Source organism: Chironomus tepperi, unplaced genomic scaffold (genome assembly GCF_022539635.2).
Source record: "Chironomus tepperi strain 1889 unplaced genomic scaffold, CSIRO-AGI_Ctep_v1 contig_99, whole genome shotgun sequence".
Classification (NCBI taxonomy): domain Eukaryota; kingdom Metazoa; phylum Arthropoda; class Insecta; order Diptera; family Chironomidae; genus Chironomus; species Chironomus tepperi.
The window spans coordinates 1-17,682 of record NW_027226221.1 but is presented as its reverse complement, the minus strand read 5'-3'; the positions used below and the strand labels follow the sequence as shown (position 1 = coordinate 17,682).

At 31.8% G+C, this 17,682-nt stretch overlaps 1 protein-coding gene across 1 annotated transcript; it reads right to left on the bottom strand.

Annotated features, from left to right (window-relative positions):
* Positions 1-3,730: 3,730 nt before the first annotated feature.
* Csk (C-terminal Src kinase) lies at positions 3,731-11,280 on the bottom strand. Its single transcript, XM_070635785.1, has 9 exons — positions 11,119-11,280; positions 7,839-8,816; positions 7,015-7,503; positions 6,287-6,448; positions 4,855-4,920; positions 4,739-4,779; positions 4,534-4,625; positions 4,373-4,459; positions 3,731-4,292 (listed from the first exon to the last, which is right to left on the bottom strand). The coding sequence occupies exons 2-9, from the start codon at positions 8,552-8,554 to the stop codon at positions 4,116-4,118; spliced, it is 1,830 nt and encodes a 609-aa protein (XP_070491886.1). The 5' UTR covers positions 8,555-8,816; positions 11,119-11,280; the 3' UTR covers positions 3,731-4,115.
* Positions 11,281-17,682: the final 6,402 nt, after the last annotated feature.

The window sequence follows — 17,682 nt, the reverse complement described above, 5'->3', positions numbered from 1 at the left end:
GCTCTTTAATTAACATCAAACGGAAGCAGCCACCTAGTGTCTTCGATATGGATGCTCATTTGAGGCATCTTCAATATGATGTAATTAAAGAACTTCGAGGAAATTTAAAAGCTCCTTGACGGGCCTTTCTTCATTCGTGAGATACTAGATGTGTTCAACATTTTATTGATTGAAACACGAACACCTTAAATCGGTTATTCAGTCCAAAATCGGTTCCCAGACCAGCTTAATTGTTGCATGGTGCAAGAGCCAAGTCAGAATCACGCCAGATTGGAGCCGGACTTTTGACCGACTAACAGATTTGAGATATTCAGAAAAGATGAGCTTCAGAAACCCAGAAAGGTGGTACCAAATGTTAGGTATAATTTTGAACATTTCCTACTCAAATCTGAAATGTTTCTTGCCAAACCTAAGGCTACCTGTGTTGTCATTCACTGGACATTAATTTGCCATCAACTAGTTATACCATATTTTTGTCCATACGAGCTATTAACGGTAAAGAAGTGTGCCGCGGCACATAGGTTGTCCACCACTGAATTACGTTAAAATACGCTTCAAAATGTAAAAAAATTAAACATTTTATTGTTAATTTATTGAATTTTTAATTAAAAATTGTTTAGTTCAAATTAATCTGACAGACTTTGACAGATTTACTGATAAATTTTTATATAATGTCACCTCATGAAGGAAAACTACTTAATGAGAATATTTTGCATTATTATGATGTTATCAAGTTGTGATAAATTTGTAAACTTTACAATCTTGACATCTTGAAGTTGCATAGTTGCTCATTAAATGGAGTTTTCTCGGCACACACATAACTCATATTATATTTTGTCATTTCACCACATTTTTAATTGGTGAAACTTAACATATGTTGAAGTTTTTATAGTTTAAAAAGCTGAGCTGTTGAATTTTTATTAAAAAAAATAAATAATAAATTTATTTACCATTCAAAAATATTTGTCGTACCTTTTTCTGCCTGTAATATAAAATATATAGGTAGATTTAAAAGCTACTTGATAATAAATGAATTGAGATATAAGACATGAAAAAAAACTTTAATGTACATAATTTTTTATTTTATTTTCCTTTTTTCACAATTTTTAGTTTTCTAAATTTATAGATTTTATTAATTTATGCTTCTTGTTTTCTTTCTTTTTTTTCTCACAATTAATGGACAACTAAGAATATAATATAAGCTTTAAAGTGTATTAGGAAGTAGAATGATACGAATGGTCTTTTTTTATCAATCATATAAAGTACCTACATAAGTTTTATTAATTCTCAACTTCGTTTTTTATGTCATTTATTCTATAAATATTTATAATTTTTTTTTTTGGCGAAACAGTCCTTGACACATAAATTATTTAAGTATGTGCTTCGTATCGTCTGGAAGTTACAATCAATTATGTAGTACAATAGTTTGGAATTAGTAATTTTATACAATTTTTTTTAAAAATTTACAAAACAACCCTCATTCGACACTAATTAAAGAAAATTAAGACATAGAGAGAGTGAAAAAATTTCAACAAATTCTGTAGCTTCTACTTCCTACTATGCTTTTAAGAAAAAAATTAATCTCACATATCAATAAATGAAGATTTTCTTTCAATATTGTACCATTTGAAGCCATTTATATTTGACTATATATACTTTTCCTTGTTGTTTAGATTCTATATTTTTGTATAAAATTTTATTTTTAATTAATAATTGCTCTTAAAAAATTCATTGGATGCACTGTTAAAAATTCATTAAAAAACGTCAAATATAAATTTTCAAATAGTTTATATTTCATTACAATATATACATTTATGATCATCCGAATAGACTTTTTGATCGTTTTCGACCATAATTAAGAGAATATTAGCTAAGTAGAAAAAGTCTACAAAAATAGAAATATAGTATGCCTCAATAAGTACACTAAAAAGAGTATACTACATAAAGTATACTAAAACGAGCATACTAATTAGAGTATCCTATGTAGAATATGCTAAATAGAGTATACTAGATATAGTATACCTCGAAATGGTTTACTAAATAGAGTATACTAAACAAAGTATACTAAATAGAGTATACTAAACAAAGTATACTAAACAAAGTATACTAAATAGAGCATACTAAATTAAGTATATTATATTTAGTTTACTCCTAAAATGTATACTAAAAGTATACTAAATTTATACTACTTAAACTGTATACTAAATAGTTTACTAAATGTATACTAATTAGGAAGTATACTTAGTAGAATACTAAGTTATACTAAATTAGTATACTAGATTAGTTTACAAAATTTTATACATATTCAGTATACTATTAGAGTATGCTAAATTAGTATAATATATTAAGTATACTAAAATAGTATACTAATTGAAGTATACAAAATCTAGTAGAATACTAAATGTAGTATACTAAATGTAGTATACTAAATGAAGTATACTAAATGGAGTATACTAAATGTAGTATACTCAATTAGTAAAGGCATACGTCAAGTAGAATACTGGAAAAGCTTAGGAAATGCATGAGAGATTGTAATGAATGTGTTCTTGTTGTTATTATTATGTAAGTAGTATAAGCAAGTATAAAAGGTTTTCTGAAAGGACATGATAAAATTTCAACGGTCATTATCTCCAACGCATGATCAGATATGTATATATTGGCTTACATTATTTATCATTTAAGTTAACAAAAATCAACTGAATTTATATAAAAATTATTTTTTCTTTAGTTATTAAATAATAATAATAATAATAATAATAATAATAATAATAAAAAATAAATAGAAAAGAAAAGTTTTTTTAAGACGGCATAAGGAAAGTATCATTATCAAACATTTAACATTGTTTTTTATTTTTTCATAATAAAAAAATTAATTTAAAACTTTTTTTTCAGTACTCATTTTGACACATCAAATGCATCATCAAATTTTACGAAGATTTTTCGAATATTATTCATATATATAATTTTTTTTATCATATTATTGAGATTGAACTGTATTTTTGCCTACTCGTAGGATAGACTTATTAATGTTTATTGTAATAATTTTATAATTCAATCAGAGTTGAGCTAGTTATTCCCATTTCTCCTTTTTTAATATTTTTAATTCTTTTTTTTTTTCATTGCACTTATTTGAAATTCCAAAAATATTCTCACGTTTTCGTCATTTTTTAAAAAAATATAAAGTTTTAAATAATAAAACAAAACTCAAAAAATGTACAAAACATCTTAAGTAAATTTTATGTCTGTTTATCTATGTAGACCAAAAATTAAATTCTCGTAAGATTCAGAGATTTCTTTCTATCTTCATGATTCAAATCCATAAGTCAAGGATTAAGTGATTGTGGTCATTATTAGAATAGTATTTACTGTCTGTTCCTGAGCGATTCAAATGAAGAAGGTTCTGCTTAAGTTCTTTTATTATCACCATTTGGATGGCCCTCCTGATTATATTGACCCTATATTATATAGTGCACCAATACTAGTATAGATCCTACACTATATAAGCCGCCTATAGTATTATAGATCCTATACTATATAGCCGCCTATAGTAATATAGACCCAACACTATATAGGCCGCCTATAGTAATATAGATATAGGTCCGCCTATAGTAATATAGACCCTATGCTCTATATAGGCCGCCTATAGTAATATAGAACTCTATAATATATAGGCCGCCTATAGTAATATAGACCTATGCTCTATATAGGTGCCTATACTAATATAGACCCTACACTATATAGGCCGCCTATAGTAATATAGACCCTATGCTCTATATAGGGCGCCTATAGTAATATAGACCTTGTATTAGACTTCCATTTGACTATAATGAAATGGAATTTTGAAGAAGCCCTAATTGCTCCATATTGATACCCTCCTCAATTGTGTCGCTCAGAGTTTTAGTTCCACTTTAATACCTCTCTCAAAATAAAATCTCATTATTGAAATTATTAAATAATTTAAAATAAATTCTCTGCCCAACTCTATCAGTTGATTGAAGATTCTTTTTTGCGGCTTTTTTTTTCAATAAATCTTTTTTTTTTTTGTCTGACGTCTTTAAATACTATTTTAACGATTAATGTCTTAAAATATTTAAATCATGCACTCTTACATTCATTTACGTTGTATTTGCCTTCAAATGATGAAGTTTTAATGCAAGCTCTTTAAATGTTGGCCTCTTATTAGGATTCAAGTCCCAACACTGTTTCATCATATCATAAATTTCGGTTGGACATCCCTCAGGGGCTTCCATTTTATATCCTGCTTCTACATGCCTTGTGACCTCAGCAAGTGGCTAAAAATAACGAAAAATCACGAAACCGTTAAGTAAATTAAAATAAAAAAATGTGTGAATCAAATGAATAAAGAACTTACAATTCTCGGATATGGAACACGACCAAATGAATAAATTTCCCACAATAAAATTCCGAAGCTCCAAATATCACTTTTGTTTGAAAATCGCTGAATGGAATAATTAAGAAGAAGTCGTGCAATTAATTATCATGTCTTGAGAACTTATGTTTTATGTTACTTACGCCACTTTTTAAAGCTTCTGGTGCGGACCATTTGATAGGCAATTTTCCTATATCTGTACTATTGATGCACTCCTCTCGAGCTAGTCCAAAATCTGTGAATAATCAAATTATTAATATTTTATTACAATATTGTCAACGAATCAAAGTTGGCATTGAAATAGTTTGAACTGGATCACCAACTCTGACTCTTTGTCGTGATAATTACCTGCAACTTTTGCCACGCAATCTTCTGAGATAAGTACATTTCTGTTTTATAAAGACAAGAGATTTAACATTTATGATAGAAAATGTAAATTAAAGATAAACAAATTGATAATTTACCTCGCCGCTAAATCACGATGAACAACCTTCTTTGCTTCAAGATATTCCATTCCTGAACATGTGTCACTAAATGTGATGAATAAAAAACATAAATCATAGTATTAAAGTTTTTGTATAACAAAGGAACATAAAGCAGGAAATAGATGACAAATTCTCTTTGTTATTAAAATTTGCAAACGAGATTTATGTCAGCGGTCAACGATTTTGGATATTTTAAAAGCTTTTTTTAGACGTCATGGGGAATTTTTCAACCCTTGACATTTACTTCTCTTCTATTTCAAGCTATTTAAGTGTCGCCAATAGATAAACCGAATTAATGTGACTAGAAACAGCGAAAATGAACCCGAATCTAATTAGAATTTCTCTGGGATCGAACCCGGGTCGTCAGAGTCAGTAGTCCGACGCTCTAACTATTACGCTGTCTTTTTGCTGCCCCAACAGGTTGCCCAACACTAGCTTGAGTATCGCGAATACATAAAGAGTTAGTGTGACTAGAAACAGCTAAAATGCGCCCGAATCCGATTAGGCTTTTCCTGGGATCGAACCCGGGTCTTTAGAGTCGGTATTCGACACTCTAACTACTAAGTCTTTTTGCTGCCCCAACAGGTTGCCCAACACTAGCTTGAGTATCGCGAATACATAAAGAGTTAGTGTGACTAGAAACAGCGAAAATGCGCTCAAACCCGACAAGGACTTCCCTGGGATCGAACCCGGGTTGTTAGAGTCGGTATTCCGAAGCTCTAACCATTAGGTTGCCTTAACAGATTGCCCACCACTGGTGATTTTCAGTCAAATTTTGATTTTCCCCATTTATTTTAAAACAAACAACAAAAACATTCAAATTTCTCTAATTTGCTTAGTCTTGATGACTAAAAAGTTATTTACTTAAATAGCAATAATTCCCTTATTAAGCTAATCTAATTTTTTATTCATATAACTATATTTTTTATTTCATTTGATTAACCAAGTTTAGTCATGAAATTAAATAGTGAATAATAACGATGAGTAGTGGTTTCATACAGCATCGGAAGTAATCAATCATTTTAGCAATCATATCATTTTCCCAAAATTAGTAAGTATTAATGTTGAAATTGAATCAAAATATTTACTATTAGACTGTCTAATTTGATCTTCTTTATGTCCGCCAAAACTATTAATTATGTTCATCTCGCTCAGTATCTGTTTGAGCACAAACTGTTTTGTATGTAAACATACGTGATCATTTGCTGTATGAAGATGTTTATTGAAATTAATTATAGAATAAAAACGAGCAGGGAATATATATTTTTTTGTTAAGCCTGCACACCTACAGTCAGTGTAGCAGTAATTAAATGCAAAATTTATAATTACAAATTCCTTCAGAAATTTAAATGCGACTCATTGTTTGTTCATTGTAAGACGATAAGGAATAAGACTAGTGCGTATGACTTACCTTGCAAAATTAATTTGATCTTTCCTTGTGATATGTTGACGTCCTCTTGATCTTAAATAGTCGACTAATGAACCCTTACTCATATACTCAGTGACAAGATAAATATGTTGTTTATTCAAAACTAAACCAAGAAACTTCACAAGATTTTTATGTTCTAGTGTTCTGTAATGAAAAATGAAAAACTCATTAGTAAGTGAACATGTTCCCTGAGTAGCACATGGAGGTTTGTCGATCCATAATCCAGCATCAGATCATGAATATGTTTTAAATCCCGGATGACTCTGGATTTCATTTAAATCTAGCAACATCCCAGAGTCATCCCAGAGCATCCTAGAATCACTTATTTGGTTAAATCTTACATCATGCCAGAATCATCATTCCAGGGTGACTCTGGCATGATGCAGGATTTGATTTAAATCTAACATCATGCCAGATTAATGTCACTTTGGAATTTGATTTAAATCTAACATTATGCCAGATTAATCGGTAACTCAATGCCAGGTGACTTTGGCATGGTGCTGGATAAGGTATAAATCAAACACTATGCCATAGTCAACCCGTAAGCTCTCAGGATCATCCCATGCCAAAGTGGCCTAAAGGGTCCTAGGATGACTCCATGTCAGAGTGATTTGGAATATCCCAGGGTCATCCCGGGGTCTCATAAAGTCACTCCATGCCAAAATTAACCAATTTGTACTATTCAAGTTCTCAATAATCCCAATACTCACGTCATTACAGATGCTTCGGCTAAAAATTTCTGTGCAGCTGCTGTTGAATCTTTAAGCATTTTCACGGCAACTCTTTCACCTTTTAAATAACCTAACATCACATCACCAAATTCACCTTTACCAATACTTTCTTTAAGTTGCAAATCCTGCTCAGGTATGACCCATCCTTGAGCTATAAAATCAGTTGAATCCATGTACGATAATCCATGAGACTTTTCTAATGCCTTCATCAATTGCGTACAAAGACCATCGGCATCTTGCTCATAATGTGCCACAAGTTGACTTAGATTATCAAAATATTCCTCATCATCAATCGTAAGTTTCTTATCATGATATTTCACTCGATAGTGCTCAACTTTCTCTTGAAAGCATACGCACAGTGTATAATCGCCTGGATAATTGGTTGACTCTCTAACTAAAAATAATCCCTCTTCGCGCGGCTGTAGTAAACGTTCGGCTTCATCTCGAGTTATACTTCCATAAAACCATCTAAAAATGAGAGAATTGAGGAATTAAGTATTAGAACTGTATCGCGGTTATTCGTGGAATTAAGTAGCTGAAATTCTTTATGCGAAATAGATCAATCTAATATGTTCATTGTAAACAAGTATAAAGTATTTCGATTATAGTCATAATCATCATCGTGACCTTATTTTGTTTAAAGCTTCATAGAAATAAAAAAATTAACGCGTTGACAAACACACAAGTACGACAGTAAGCTTTGAATTTCTTTAAATAAATACACTTGACATTGTCGTCGCATAATTTCATTATCAGCTACCCAAAAAAAAAAACATGAAGAATATAATTAAAGAGGTACTTACGGCATTGAGTTTAATTTCATTTCCAATTTTTTAAGACTCGGCGTATTATTGGAAGACGAACCGTTTAGGTTTAAATCATCAAAGTTACTATTATTATTATTATTACTAGCACTATTATTATTGTTATTGCTTAAATTGGCAACGTGATGTAATTGTGACATATGATTCATATTCGAACTGTTACCACTAAGAGATGTTGACATTAAATTAAAACCGGTGGCGGTTGGTTGTGGAAAACTTTGACTTGGCGATTTTGGTGAAATTTGTGGATGCATTGATGTTTGTGGTGCTAAACCAGGTGTTGTTTGAGTTTGTGCTGTACTCGTAAGGTATACAGGTTGATTATAGGTAGAATTGTTAATAGATTGTGGATGTTGACTTATTTGTGACTTGGGTGTCTGAGAGCATGTAGAACTAGATGATGGATGACCAGCAACAACAGTTGTATTTGCTGCTAATCTCTTATGTTGTCGTTGAGGTGGAATAGGTCCCGGTTGCGACGATTGTAATAACCATGGATTCTCATCAAGAGTCTGAAATCTATGAACACTTGGATTTTGATTGACGACTGCTCGTTGATGTTGACCTTGTTGTATTGTCACTGAGTTTGTGTGATGGTATGATTGTTGATTTGATAATGAGCTTGCATTCGACGTTGTGTTTTGATGATGATGATGATGATGGCCTGTTTGAATTGTTGTATTACTGATATTCATTTCTTGGTGCTCTTTTTCTTTTTCAAATCACACCGCCTTTCCTTCTTTTTCCTTTCCGCGTGAAAATAAATTTCACTGAAGAGGATTCTTTCTTTTTTTCTTTATTTGTGTGTTGTATCTCCTTCGACTTTGTCTTGTTTGCGATTTATTTTTAATAATTTTCTGTTGACTCTTCACTTTCTTTATTTGTTTATCCGGTACTCATTTATGATAAATATTTTTTATTTTATTTGATTTCTTTGGTGAAGTTAAATTCACTTATCTGCAAAGGAATGGAAACAATTTTTAGATGGATGTCGATTTTTATCATTTAATGTATGCAGGTATATAAATTTATTGATTTCAGAGTTGTTCAATTTGTTGACTTTGTGATGAAGGCTAACTCCTAACAAGCATAGAGCATGCTTTCTTAGTACAGGAAGATCACTACGGTACCTAACCACCTCTCTTGACCTGTTTGGGTAACTTAATTTTGGAAGCATTCATATCTGTCTACAACCAGAATGGCACAATTCGAATAGTCGATCCAAGATCTGGTACTGAATTTTACTTTTCTGTTTGTGTAGCCAAAATGTTCCATATGCATGTATTACATTAAAGTTCGTACTAATTATACTGAATTGTGCTATTCTGCCCGTGTAACCAAAATGTTCCATTAACGGACAGAATAGAAACTTTAATGTAATATATAAATATGGAACATTTTGGTTACACGAACAGAATAGCACAAATCAGTGCCAGATCTTAGATTGAATATCAGTGTAATGCATATGGAATATTTTGATTGCATTGGAGATATACGGAAGATAATAGATAAAGGCTGTTTCTAGACACTGAAACTGAATTTTTTGCCTCTACCAGACATGCTCTATAGACGGTGTCATGTTCTGAATCAAAAAAGATTACATTGAAGTGGATTCATGACTAAATAGGACAGACATTGGTATGTAGAGGCACTTCGTAGACAAAAAATGATTGCTCTGTCTGTACCAGACATGATCTATAGTAGACATGTAGATGCATGACTAAATCAGTAGATAGAGGCATTTTCTATACGAAAACTGATTTATCCTCCTTTATCAGGCATGCTCCATAATCATGCCTTTCCCTGGACACAATTAATTCACATTTTAGTGGATATTTCATGCCTTTTTGAATAAAATTTAGATACTGTCTATGCAGTGACACTGTCTATGCAGTGTCTACTCATAAAACAGTGAAATAAAATCCGTAGACCTCAAATACCCTAGCAGGCAATGAGCATGCTTAATTAAATCAATATAACTGAGCATGCTTAATTTTGTAAGCTTACTCATGACCATGCTCCTTGATTGTTCGAAAGATTAGCATAGTCTGTCCAAGGAAAGTCACATCGACACTAACTATAATAATTAAAGTAGCCTTCTATACAATATCAATAGAATTGCAACTCTGTTTTGATTGATTATATGTTATGGAACCATTTATGATAATCTAAATTGATTGCCTTTAACAAATAAGTTTTTATTAGGTACACATATTAATTCACAGCACAAGGAGTTCTTTTTTCTCGATAGAATATCATTTGATTTTGATTGATTTGTTCAAGCCAACATAATTGACATTTGATAACAAAAATTTAAATTTCACTTGAACTTTTAAGTATGAAACACTCATATAGAATAATTATTATCATAGTAAGCACATTAGTCACTGACTCATTTTGTGTAATATTTAATTTAAAAAAATGAAAATTGTGTCTTATAATTTGCAATTAAAATGTCAATGTTTTAAAGGCACAATTGCATTGAATATAAGCTTCGTTGGATTCGCATTTACAAGCTAATTAATTGACTCTTAAGTCGCAAAGTTTTCGTCACTACCACAAAACTGTATAATTATAAATTTTGTGAAAAGAAATTGCCACAATTATGACTTATTATATAAAATCATCGTATATATTTTAAATGATCACATTTATACACTGAATCACACAAAAATATTAAATAACTTGACTTAAGTAATTCTATTCATATTTTTTTTTTCCTCTTCTCTGCCTATATATCTGTATGTTTCACATATTTTGAACGTGCAACTGTGACTACTGAATGTTAAATATATGTAATGAATTCTTCACTACGCCATAAATGTTGTAAAATTTAATTCATTTAATTAGAAATGTTTTGAAAATTTCATGAAAATTCAGCTCCACTGACGGATTGATATTTACGTTCATGATAACACACCTTAAATTTTTATATTTTTTTTTTCTTTCCTCATATTTTTCTTTTTGGGGATTTTTACGATGATAGTGAAATTCCGAAAAAAAGTCTCTTTTTTTTGTCATCAATGGAGCTTATATCAAGGTTCACAATCACGATATTCATTCACAAGTTGTTATTATTATTGATTCTTACTCAACATTTATATTTGTCACTTTCATTGTTTTTGATTAAGATGATAACAATATATAATGAGTCTGCTGTATATTCCTCCTTATGATGATGAACTAATAATTTTTTTTTTTTTTTTGCGATTAAAATGAATCGCTTCACTAAAGTGCAAGATTTTTTGAAATTTTTTACCTTTTTTAAACATTTTGTCGATAAAGCCGATGTTTTTATCGTTTTACATCATTTTAATGATGTGCTGGATATATTTTCGTCCCATTTACTCAATTGAAAATAGTTAAAATCCTTTAAAATAATTTTTTTTTCTTTATATTTCTATAACATTACAAAAGCGACAACTAGCGGACAGTCTGTGAGATATTAAGACATTGTAATATTTTTTACATGAAAGTCTTTACGTTATGTGTCTATGTGTGAGTTTTGCTGAATCTATAACCGACAAACTATTATCCGACTCACGTATGAGTATTGAATTATGATACAGTGTATTAAATACCTTAACCGGTATTATTGTTATTTACATTACATAAACAATCTCTGCTATTTTAGAAACTTTTCTTTTCATTGAGCTTTTTTTTCGGACATAACAAAAAAAAAACTTTCATTTATAAAAATTTAACAGACACCTGCGTCACTTCCTTATAAACTTTTCAATATAACTTTTATGAATCTTCACATTGTTTTAAATTAAATAATTTGTAATAATCGACTTACTTCTCTATATCCAACAAAAAAAATTGTTTTGTTCATGAACAACAATGTACTATACTAATGATGAAATGATTTGCATTGTAGATGAGTCATTTGCATGATATCAACTAGAATGTTCTATAGAAATGCATGGTCTACATACATTAAAATAATATTTTTTAGATAGGGATATTTCGTTGCGGTTAGGGGAGGGGAGAGGGTTGGTTTAAAACAGTGGTGGACAACCTGTGGGCTGAGACTCGTTAGTGTGAAATCAGAAATTTTTTGAAATGTTATGAACCATATGCCGTAGGATATTTCGGTCGAGACTTACCACCACGATAGTAATGGGTAACTAGTATGCCCTGGCGCACTAGTGAGGCGATAATTTTTTTTGGTAAAGCCATGAACTCGTTTTTGGTCAAGTCTCACCATCAAGGTATGTCGCAAAAAATTAAAGATTGCCCAACACTGATTTAGAATTTGGTTAAGGAGTACAAATCTTGTCAGAGTGGACAAAAATACGTTAGAAATAATCAGTGCCAAGTTAATGTCCAGTTAATATCTAGTCAATGGCAAGCTAATGTCCAGTTGATGTCGAGTTCAATCTTTTTTTTGTCCACTAGATTTTGTTCATGATTTTATTACTAAGACTCTAAGGTGTGGTCTTACTTACTTATTTCGCTAGACATAAAGTTCAGCTGTGATCCAGCTCTATTGCTGGCTGTCCTTTGTCAATTACTGATACCAAGTGCTACTCTATCTCTGTCAACAGTTTCCTTTTAAGAATTCTTTAGCCGCTCACGTGTTCTATTGTCATTTACAAAATCAGACTTACAAACGTATGATATGGTCTATAAACGTTATTTTTAGTTACATAATTTCCGAACGTTCCCACATCAAAAATAATTGCATTTAAAATTGCCTACGTTGTATTTATTTATTTGTTTGTTGTCCAATAAAGCATGATATTGATTTTAAGTTGCATGTGGATGAATTTTAAACCACGTGTTGAGATTGTTTAACGCTTTTGACAAGTGGCTCGTCACATAAATTTTTATGTCTTATTTCTTCGAAATATTTTGTTTGATGTTGAAAACTCACATAAACTTCCTGTGAAGTGAATCTTCATTAATGTCTGTTGAAGTTTTTGAGGAATAATTTATGTCGATTGGATGTTTTCCTACATTTTTAGGATGTGTTCTGTTCATATGATAACGACAATAAATCTCGCTTTTCTGTATTTACGTCATTGAATTTGATTAAAATCGATATCCAGGTAAAATTTATTGCTGAAAAAAATCATGCCTACCATGACTGTCTGTTTTCTGTTGATGAGTCTCGTGATGTATTCTGTATATTTATAGTAATTAGATTACTCATTTTTAGCAATTTTAAGATTCTGTAGCAAATATTTTTTGTTACGCATTCATCAGTTTGGAATGTCATGGATTGAATTGCTACATGTGCTTTAACTGTATTGCCACATTTTTAGGAATATCAAATTTCATATAGACTCATAAAATTCATTCATCATGAAAATTTTTGGAGATTAATAGATTTTTTGAATGACTATAATTTTGGACATTTTTGTAAGGTTTACGGAAGCAACAATGATTTGTAAGCATGTCTAATAAAACAATTTTTAAAAATTCCAGAGTTGTCATCTTCAAAAATCCACAACAGTGGATGTCTCTGTCATGCAAAAAAATCAATAAATTCTTACGAGAATATTCTGTGAATGAAATGAATTTTTCCGATGTGTAATCACTGCGTATCGTAGAGATGACCTATGTCAAGGCACATTTTTCAGTAGGCCATACCTTTTTTCTGAATCTACTTAAAAATTTGTAACCTAAATAATTAATTTAGGAACTTCAAAAAGTGTTCGACAACCTTTTTTTGCCGCGACACACCTAGGTTGCAAGCTACGATCAATACCCTAGACGGCTTGCGGTTCATAGCATTACAAGAAATTTGACGGTACACTAGTGGTATGATGATTAGTTCCTATTGATCCATTGATAACCATAGAGCATTAATAAAACGAATGAACAGGTTTCTGATTCTGGCTACTACGGCTTCTTCTGCTAGTTTTTTGTGTTGTTGCTTTGTTTCCTTCTCTACAGTTGTACGCTATGTGATTTTCTTTTTATTAATATTCCTTTTTCTTTTTACGTTCCAAAACCTGTCCAAAGTCTGTCTCACAATGTTTGTTTCATGTTTCCTTAAAGTGTGTACAATCCATCCGCACTTCCTTCTGTCAAACTCGATCACACTAGTGTGACACGGCATAAAGGTTGCTCACCACTGTATATATAGCCATGTACTTAAATTATTAAGAGACAATTTAAATTATTAACGGTCGAAAAGGTCTAGGATTTAATCGCTAAGTATGACATAGGTGAAGCCAAGATTAAGTCAAATACAACACGATACAGCTGGGCATCTTTTTAAAGGCACATATGTAACAAATTTTCTAAATTCTAGTATAAAGACATATTATGATTTTAAATTCTATTCTGTTTATTAAAGGTCCTTTTCTGATTATTTTACAAAGCTAGTTATAACGGTTTTTTGGCCAGTTTAAGGGTTATTTTCACCCCATAACTAGTTATAAAGGGAGTTCATTCATCAAATGTAACTTTTTTCAACAATGGACTTCCTTCAATCACATCTTCATTCAAAAAGGAACTATTGACACACGTCGACAAAAGTTTCTTAACTGACACAGTTCCTTATTACATTTCTATTGTTCTACTTTCTCTTACTACATATACAGCTATTAATACACTTCATTTATTCATATTCTAATCAAAAAATTTTTATTCAACCTAATTCTTGTGTGACAATTTACACGAGACTGATGTACAAACTTTTTTAAATTCCGTAGCATATGGCATGCAGGCATAAAACGTATTGTAGACCTTGATGATTTTCTTAACGCCTTTTACTCTTCCCCATTACCTGCAAGTTGTGCTAGAAATTCGAACATTGCTTCCTGTATTTGCATTATACTTTCACCCCTATCTGGTAGTAATTGCAACCATTCCTGTTGTGGAATTTATAAATGGAAATTTAAATACATAAAAAAAGGAAATCATGAATATAAATTACATTTAAGTCCCTTCCAGTGAATTGTTTAAGAAGTTTTGATATTTGTAGAGTCATTGTTACAATTTGTACTTGAAGCTGGTCGATCGCTTCTGCTAGTTCCTTACGAGATCCTCCTCTTTTTTCTCGAATACTTCCTGATGATGCACTGCTTATTAGCATAACAATAACTATCAAAATCAGCATAATATTTCTCATGTTTTGATTAAAAGAATTGTTTAACGACCGACTTTAGACAACAAACTACAGACGAAGGATTTAAAGTCTTAAGAATTATTTCAATAGCTAGAAAACCACTGAAACGTTAAGAAATGGAAGTAAACTTACAATGATTAAGCATAATTTTTAACATCAAATTAAACGGTTATGTATTCTTTATTATCATTAACCATAGGTAAATACTATTCTGTAGTACAATTTTTTTATGACTTTTTTTTATTTCATTTTTATATATTTAGTAGGCAATACTAAACTGTTTAAGAATTAATAAAAGATGATCAGCAAGTGAAAAAGAGCAACATTTTTGGTTCAATACTAAAATAATTTACTTAGGCGGCAGCTGCCTGCTCTTTCTTGATAGCTTGTGCTAACCAAATTGCAAGTGCGATTCCTAGAATTGAAATGGAAGTGGATTAGGATTGGATAATAAGTAATTAGTTATCAGAGTTGGCAGGACTCTATCAGGCCCCATGTAACCAAAATGTTCCATATGTATTGCATTGATTTTCCTAAGGAACATCCTTAGAAATATTAATGTAATACATACATATGGAACAATTGCAATACATACATATGGTTATTAAAGCAATTATTAGATTTCCTTACCCATCAATTGTATGAAAGCAATTCCAATTCCAACGCCGATCAAAACTGATGCTTTTGAAGCAACACGATCATGGACTTTTGTGAAGCATCCCTCCTAAATTTTGAAATGTACTGTAAAAAATTACAAAAGTCCTCGTGTTATTGATCGAGCACTTATTAGCGCATTTTTTCCCAGCGATCAGTAATTGTATTAATAAGTCACTTCCAACTAAAACACAAGATCCAGTAAGATCCAGATCACTTTTGAGACCTAAAACCAAGATCCAGTAAGATCCAGTTCACTTCCAGACCTAAAAACAAAGATCCAGTAAGATCCAGTTCACTTCCAGACCTAAAAACCAAGATCCAGTAAGATCCAGGTCACTTCCAGAACTAAAACACAAGATCCAGTAAGATCCAGGTCACTTCCAGAACTAAAACACAAGATCCAGTAAGATCCAGTTCACTTCCAGAACTAAAATACATGATCCAGTAAGATCCAGGTCACTTCCAGATCTTAAAAACAAGATCCATATAAAACTTCCACAAATTTAAGAACTTCATCATTAAACGGATTTTCGATAATTCAAACTTTCATAACGGTCAAAAATTCAAACATTGTTCAGTAAACACTGTTAAAACATCGACAAACATTGAAAAACACTGTAAAACAATGAAAAAACGTGTTGTTCACAAGTTGTTGTTGTATATGAAAATGAAAAACTGTTAATTATAGTATTTATGCGTTGATTTGAGACTTCTAATATGACCGATAACCCAATAAGGTTGATAGGACGAAGCTATTATTACAAACCAGAGCTCTCTACGATGAAAAGTTTTCGAGATCTCGCGTTCCAGCCGAACGAACGAACGAACGAACGAACGAACGTTACGAACAAATTGCATGTATTAAGCTACCTTTTGAAAACAAGTCTTCAAAAATGCGCTAAAAAGAAGAAATTAAATTTTGAAGTAATTTGACAAACTTTTAGACTGATGGAATTGATGAATGATTCATGATTTAAATTAAAATTCCCGGATTTCAGGCATAGACACGATAATTCCTTTCATGACAATGATCATCAATTGTCCCTGACTAATCCTGAACAGACAAGAAGCGTGCTCACAAGGTTGAGACATCAATTGTATTTACTTAGTATACTAATATGCTGATTTTCTGATAAGGTTCATGTCTAAACATGATTAAAAAATTGCATGAAAAGTTTTGTGCAACACAAGTGACATTGTCTCGGTTACGGACAAATTATGTGTCCTTAAATAAGTCTTGTTGGCAAAGTATTTTTCCAGAGCTCAACGTCGACTTGAATAGGAGTCGAGAAGACTCAAGTCGACTTTTCCATACTTAAACCAAGTGTCCTTCAAGATCGTGACTTTTCATTTATATCGCTCTAATTTAAAGTCACAAGGAGACGTCTTCCATTTAATACGGTAATACACTCAAATAGCACAAGTCGATACCAAAATCTGGTAACTGTCCAGCGTGACTTTATTCCGGCGTGGACCAGATTTTTGATCTATTAATTGACTTGTGCAATTAAGTAGATAGAGCCTTTAACATTTATATTGGGTTTCAATCATGTCAATTCAAATTTTGTATGGAAAAGTCAATCTTAATCAACTTGGTTCCATATACCAGAGTTGCAATCTGTGACAGGTCAACAGAAACAGTCCATCTGTGACAGGTCGTTACCTGTTGACAGGCAGAAAAATTTGGCCTGTCACAGGTCTGACCTGTCGCAGGTCACGCCTGTCACAGGTGATGGCCTGTCGACAGGCGAAATTTTTCTGCCTGTCACAGGCGCGACCTGTAACAGGTGTCACCTGTCACAGGTGATGACCTGTCGACAGGTCAAATCTGTCTGCCTGTCACAGGCCTGACCTGTCACAGATGTCGCCTGTCACAGGTCTTCACCTGTCGACAGGTCAAATCTGTCTGCCTGTCACAGGCCTGACCTGTCACAGGTATCGCCTGTCACAGGTCTTCACCTGTCGACAGGTCAAATCTGTCTGCCTGTCACAGGCGCGACCTGTCACAGGTCTTCACCTGTTGACAGGTAGACTTTCATATATCTGTCACAGGTTTGACCTTTTTTTGTTGTTTAATCTATG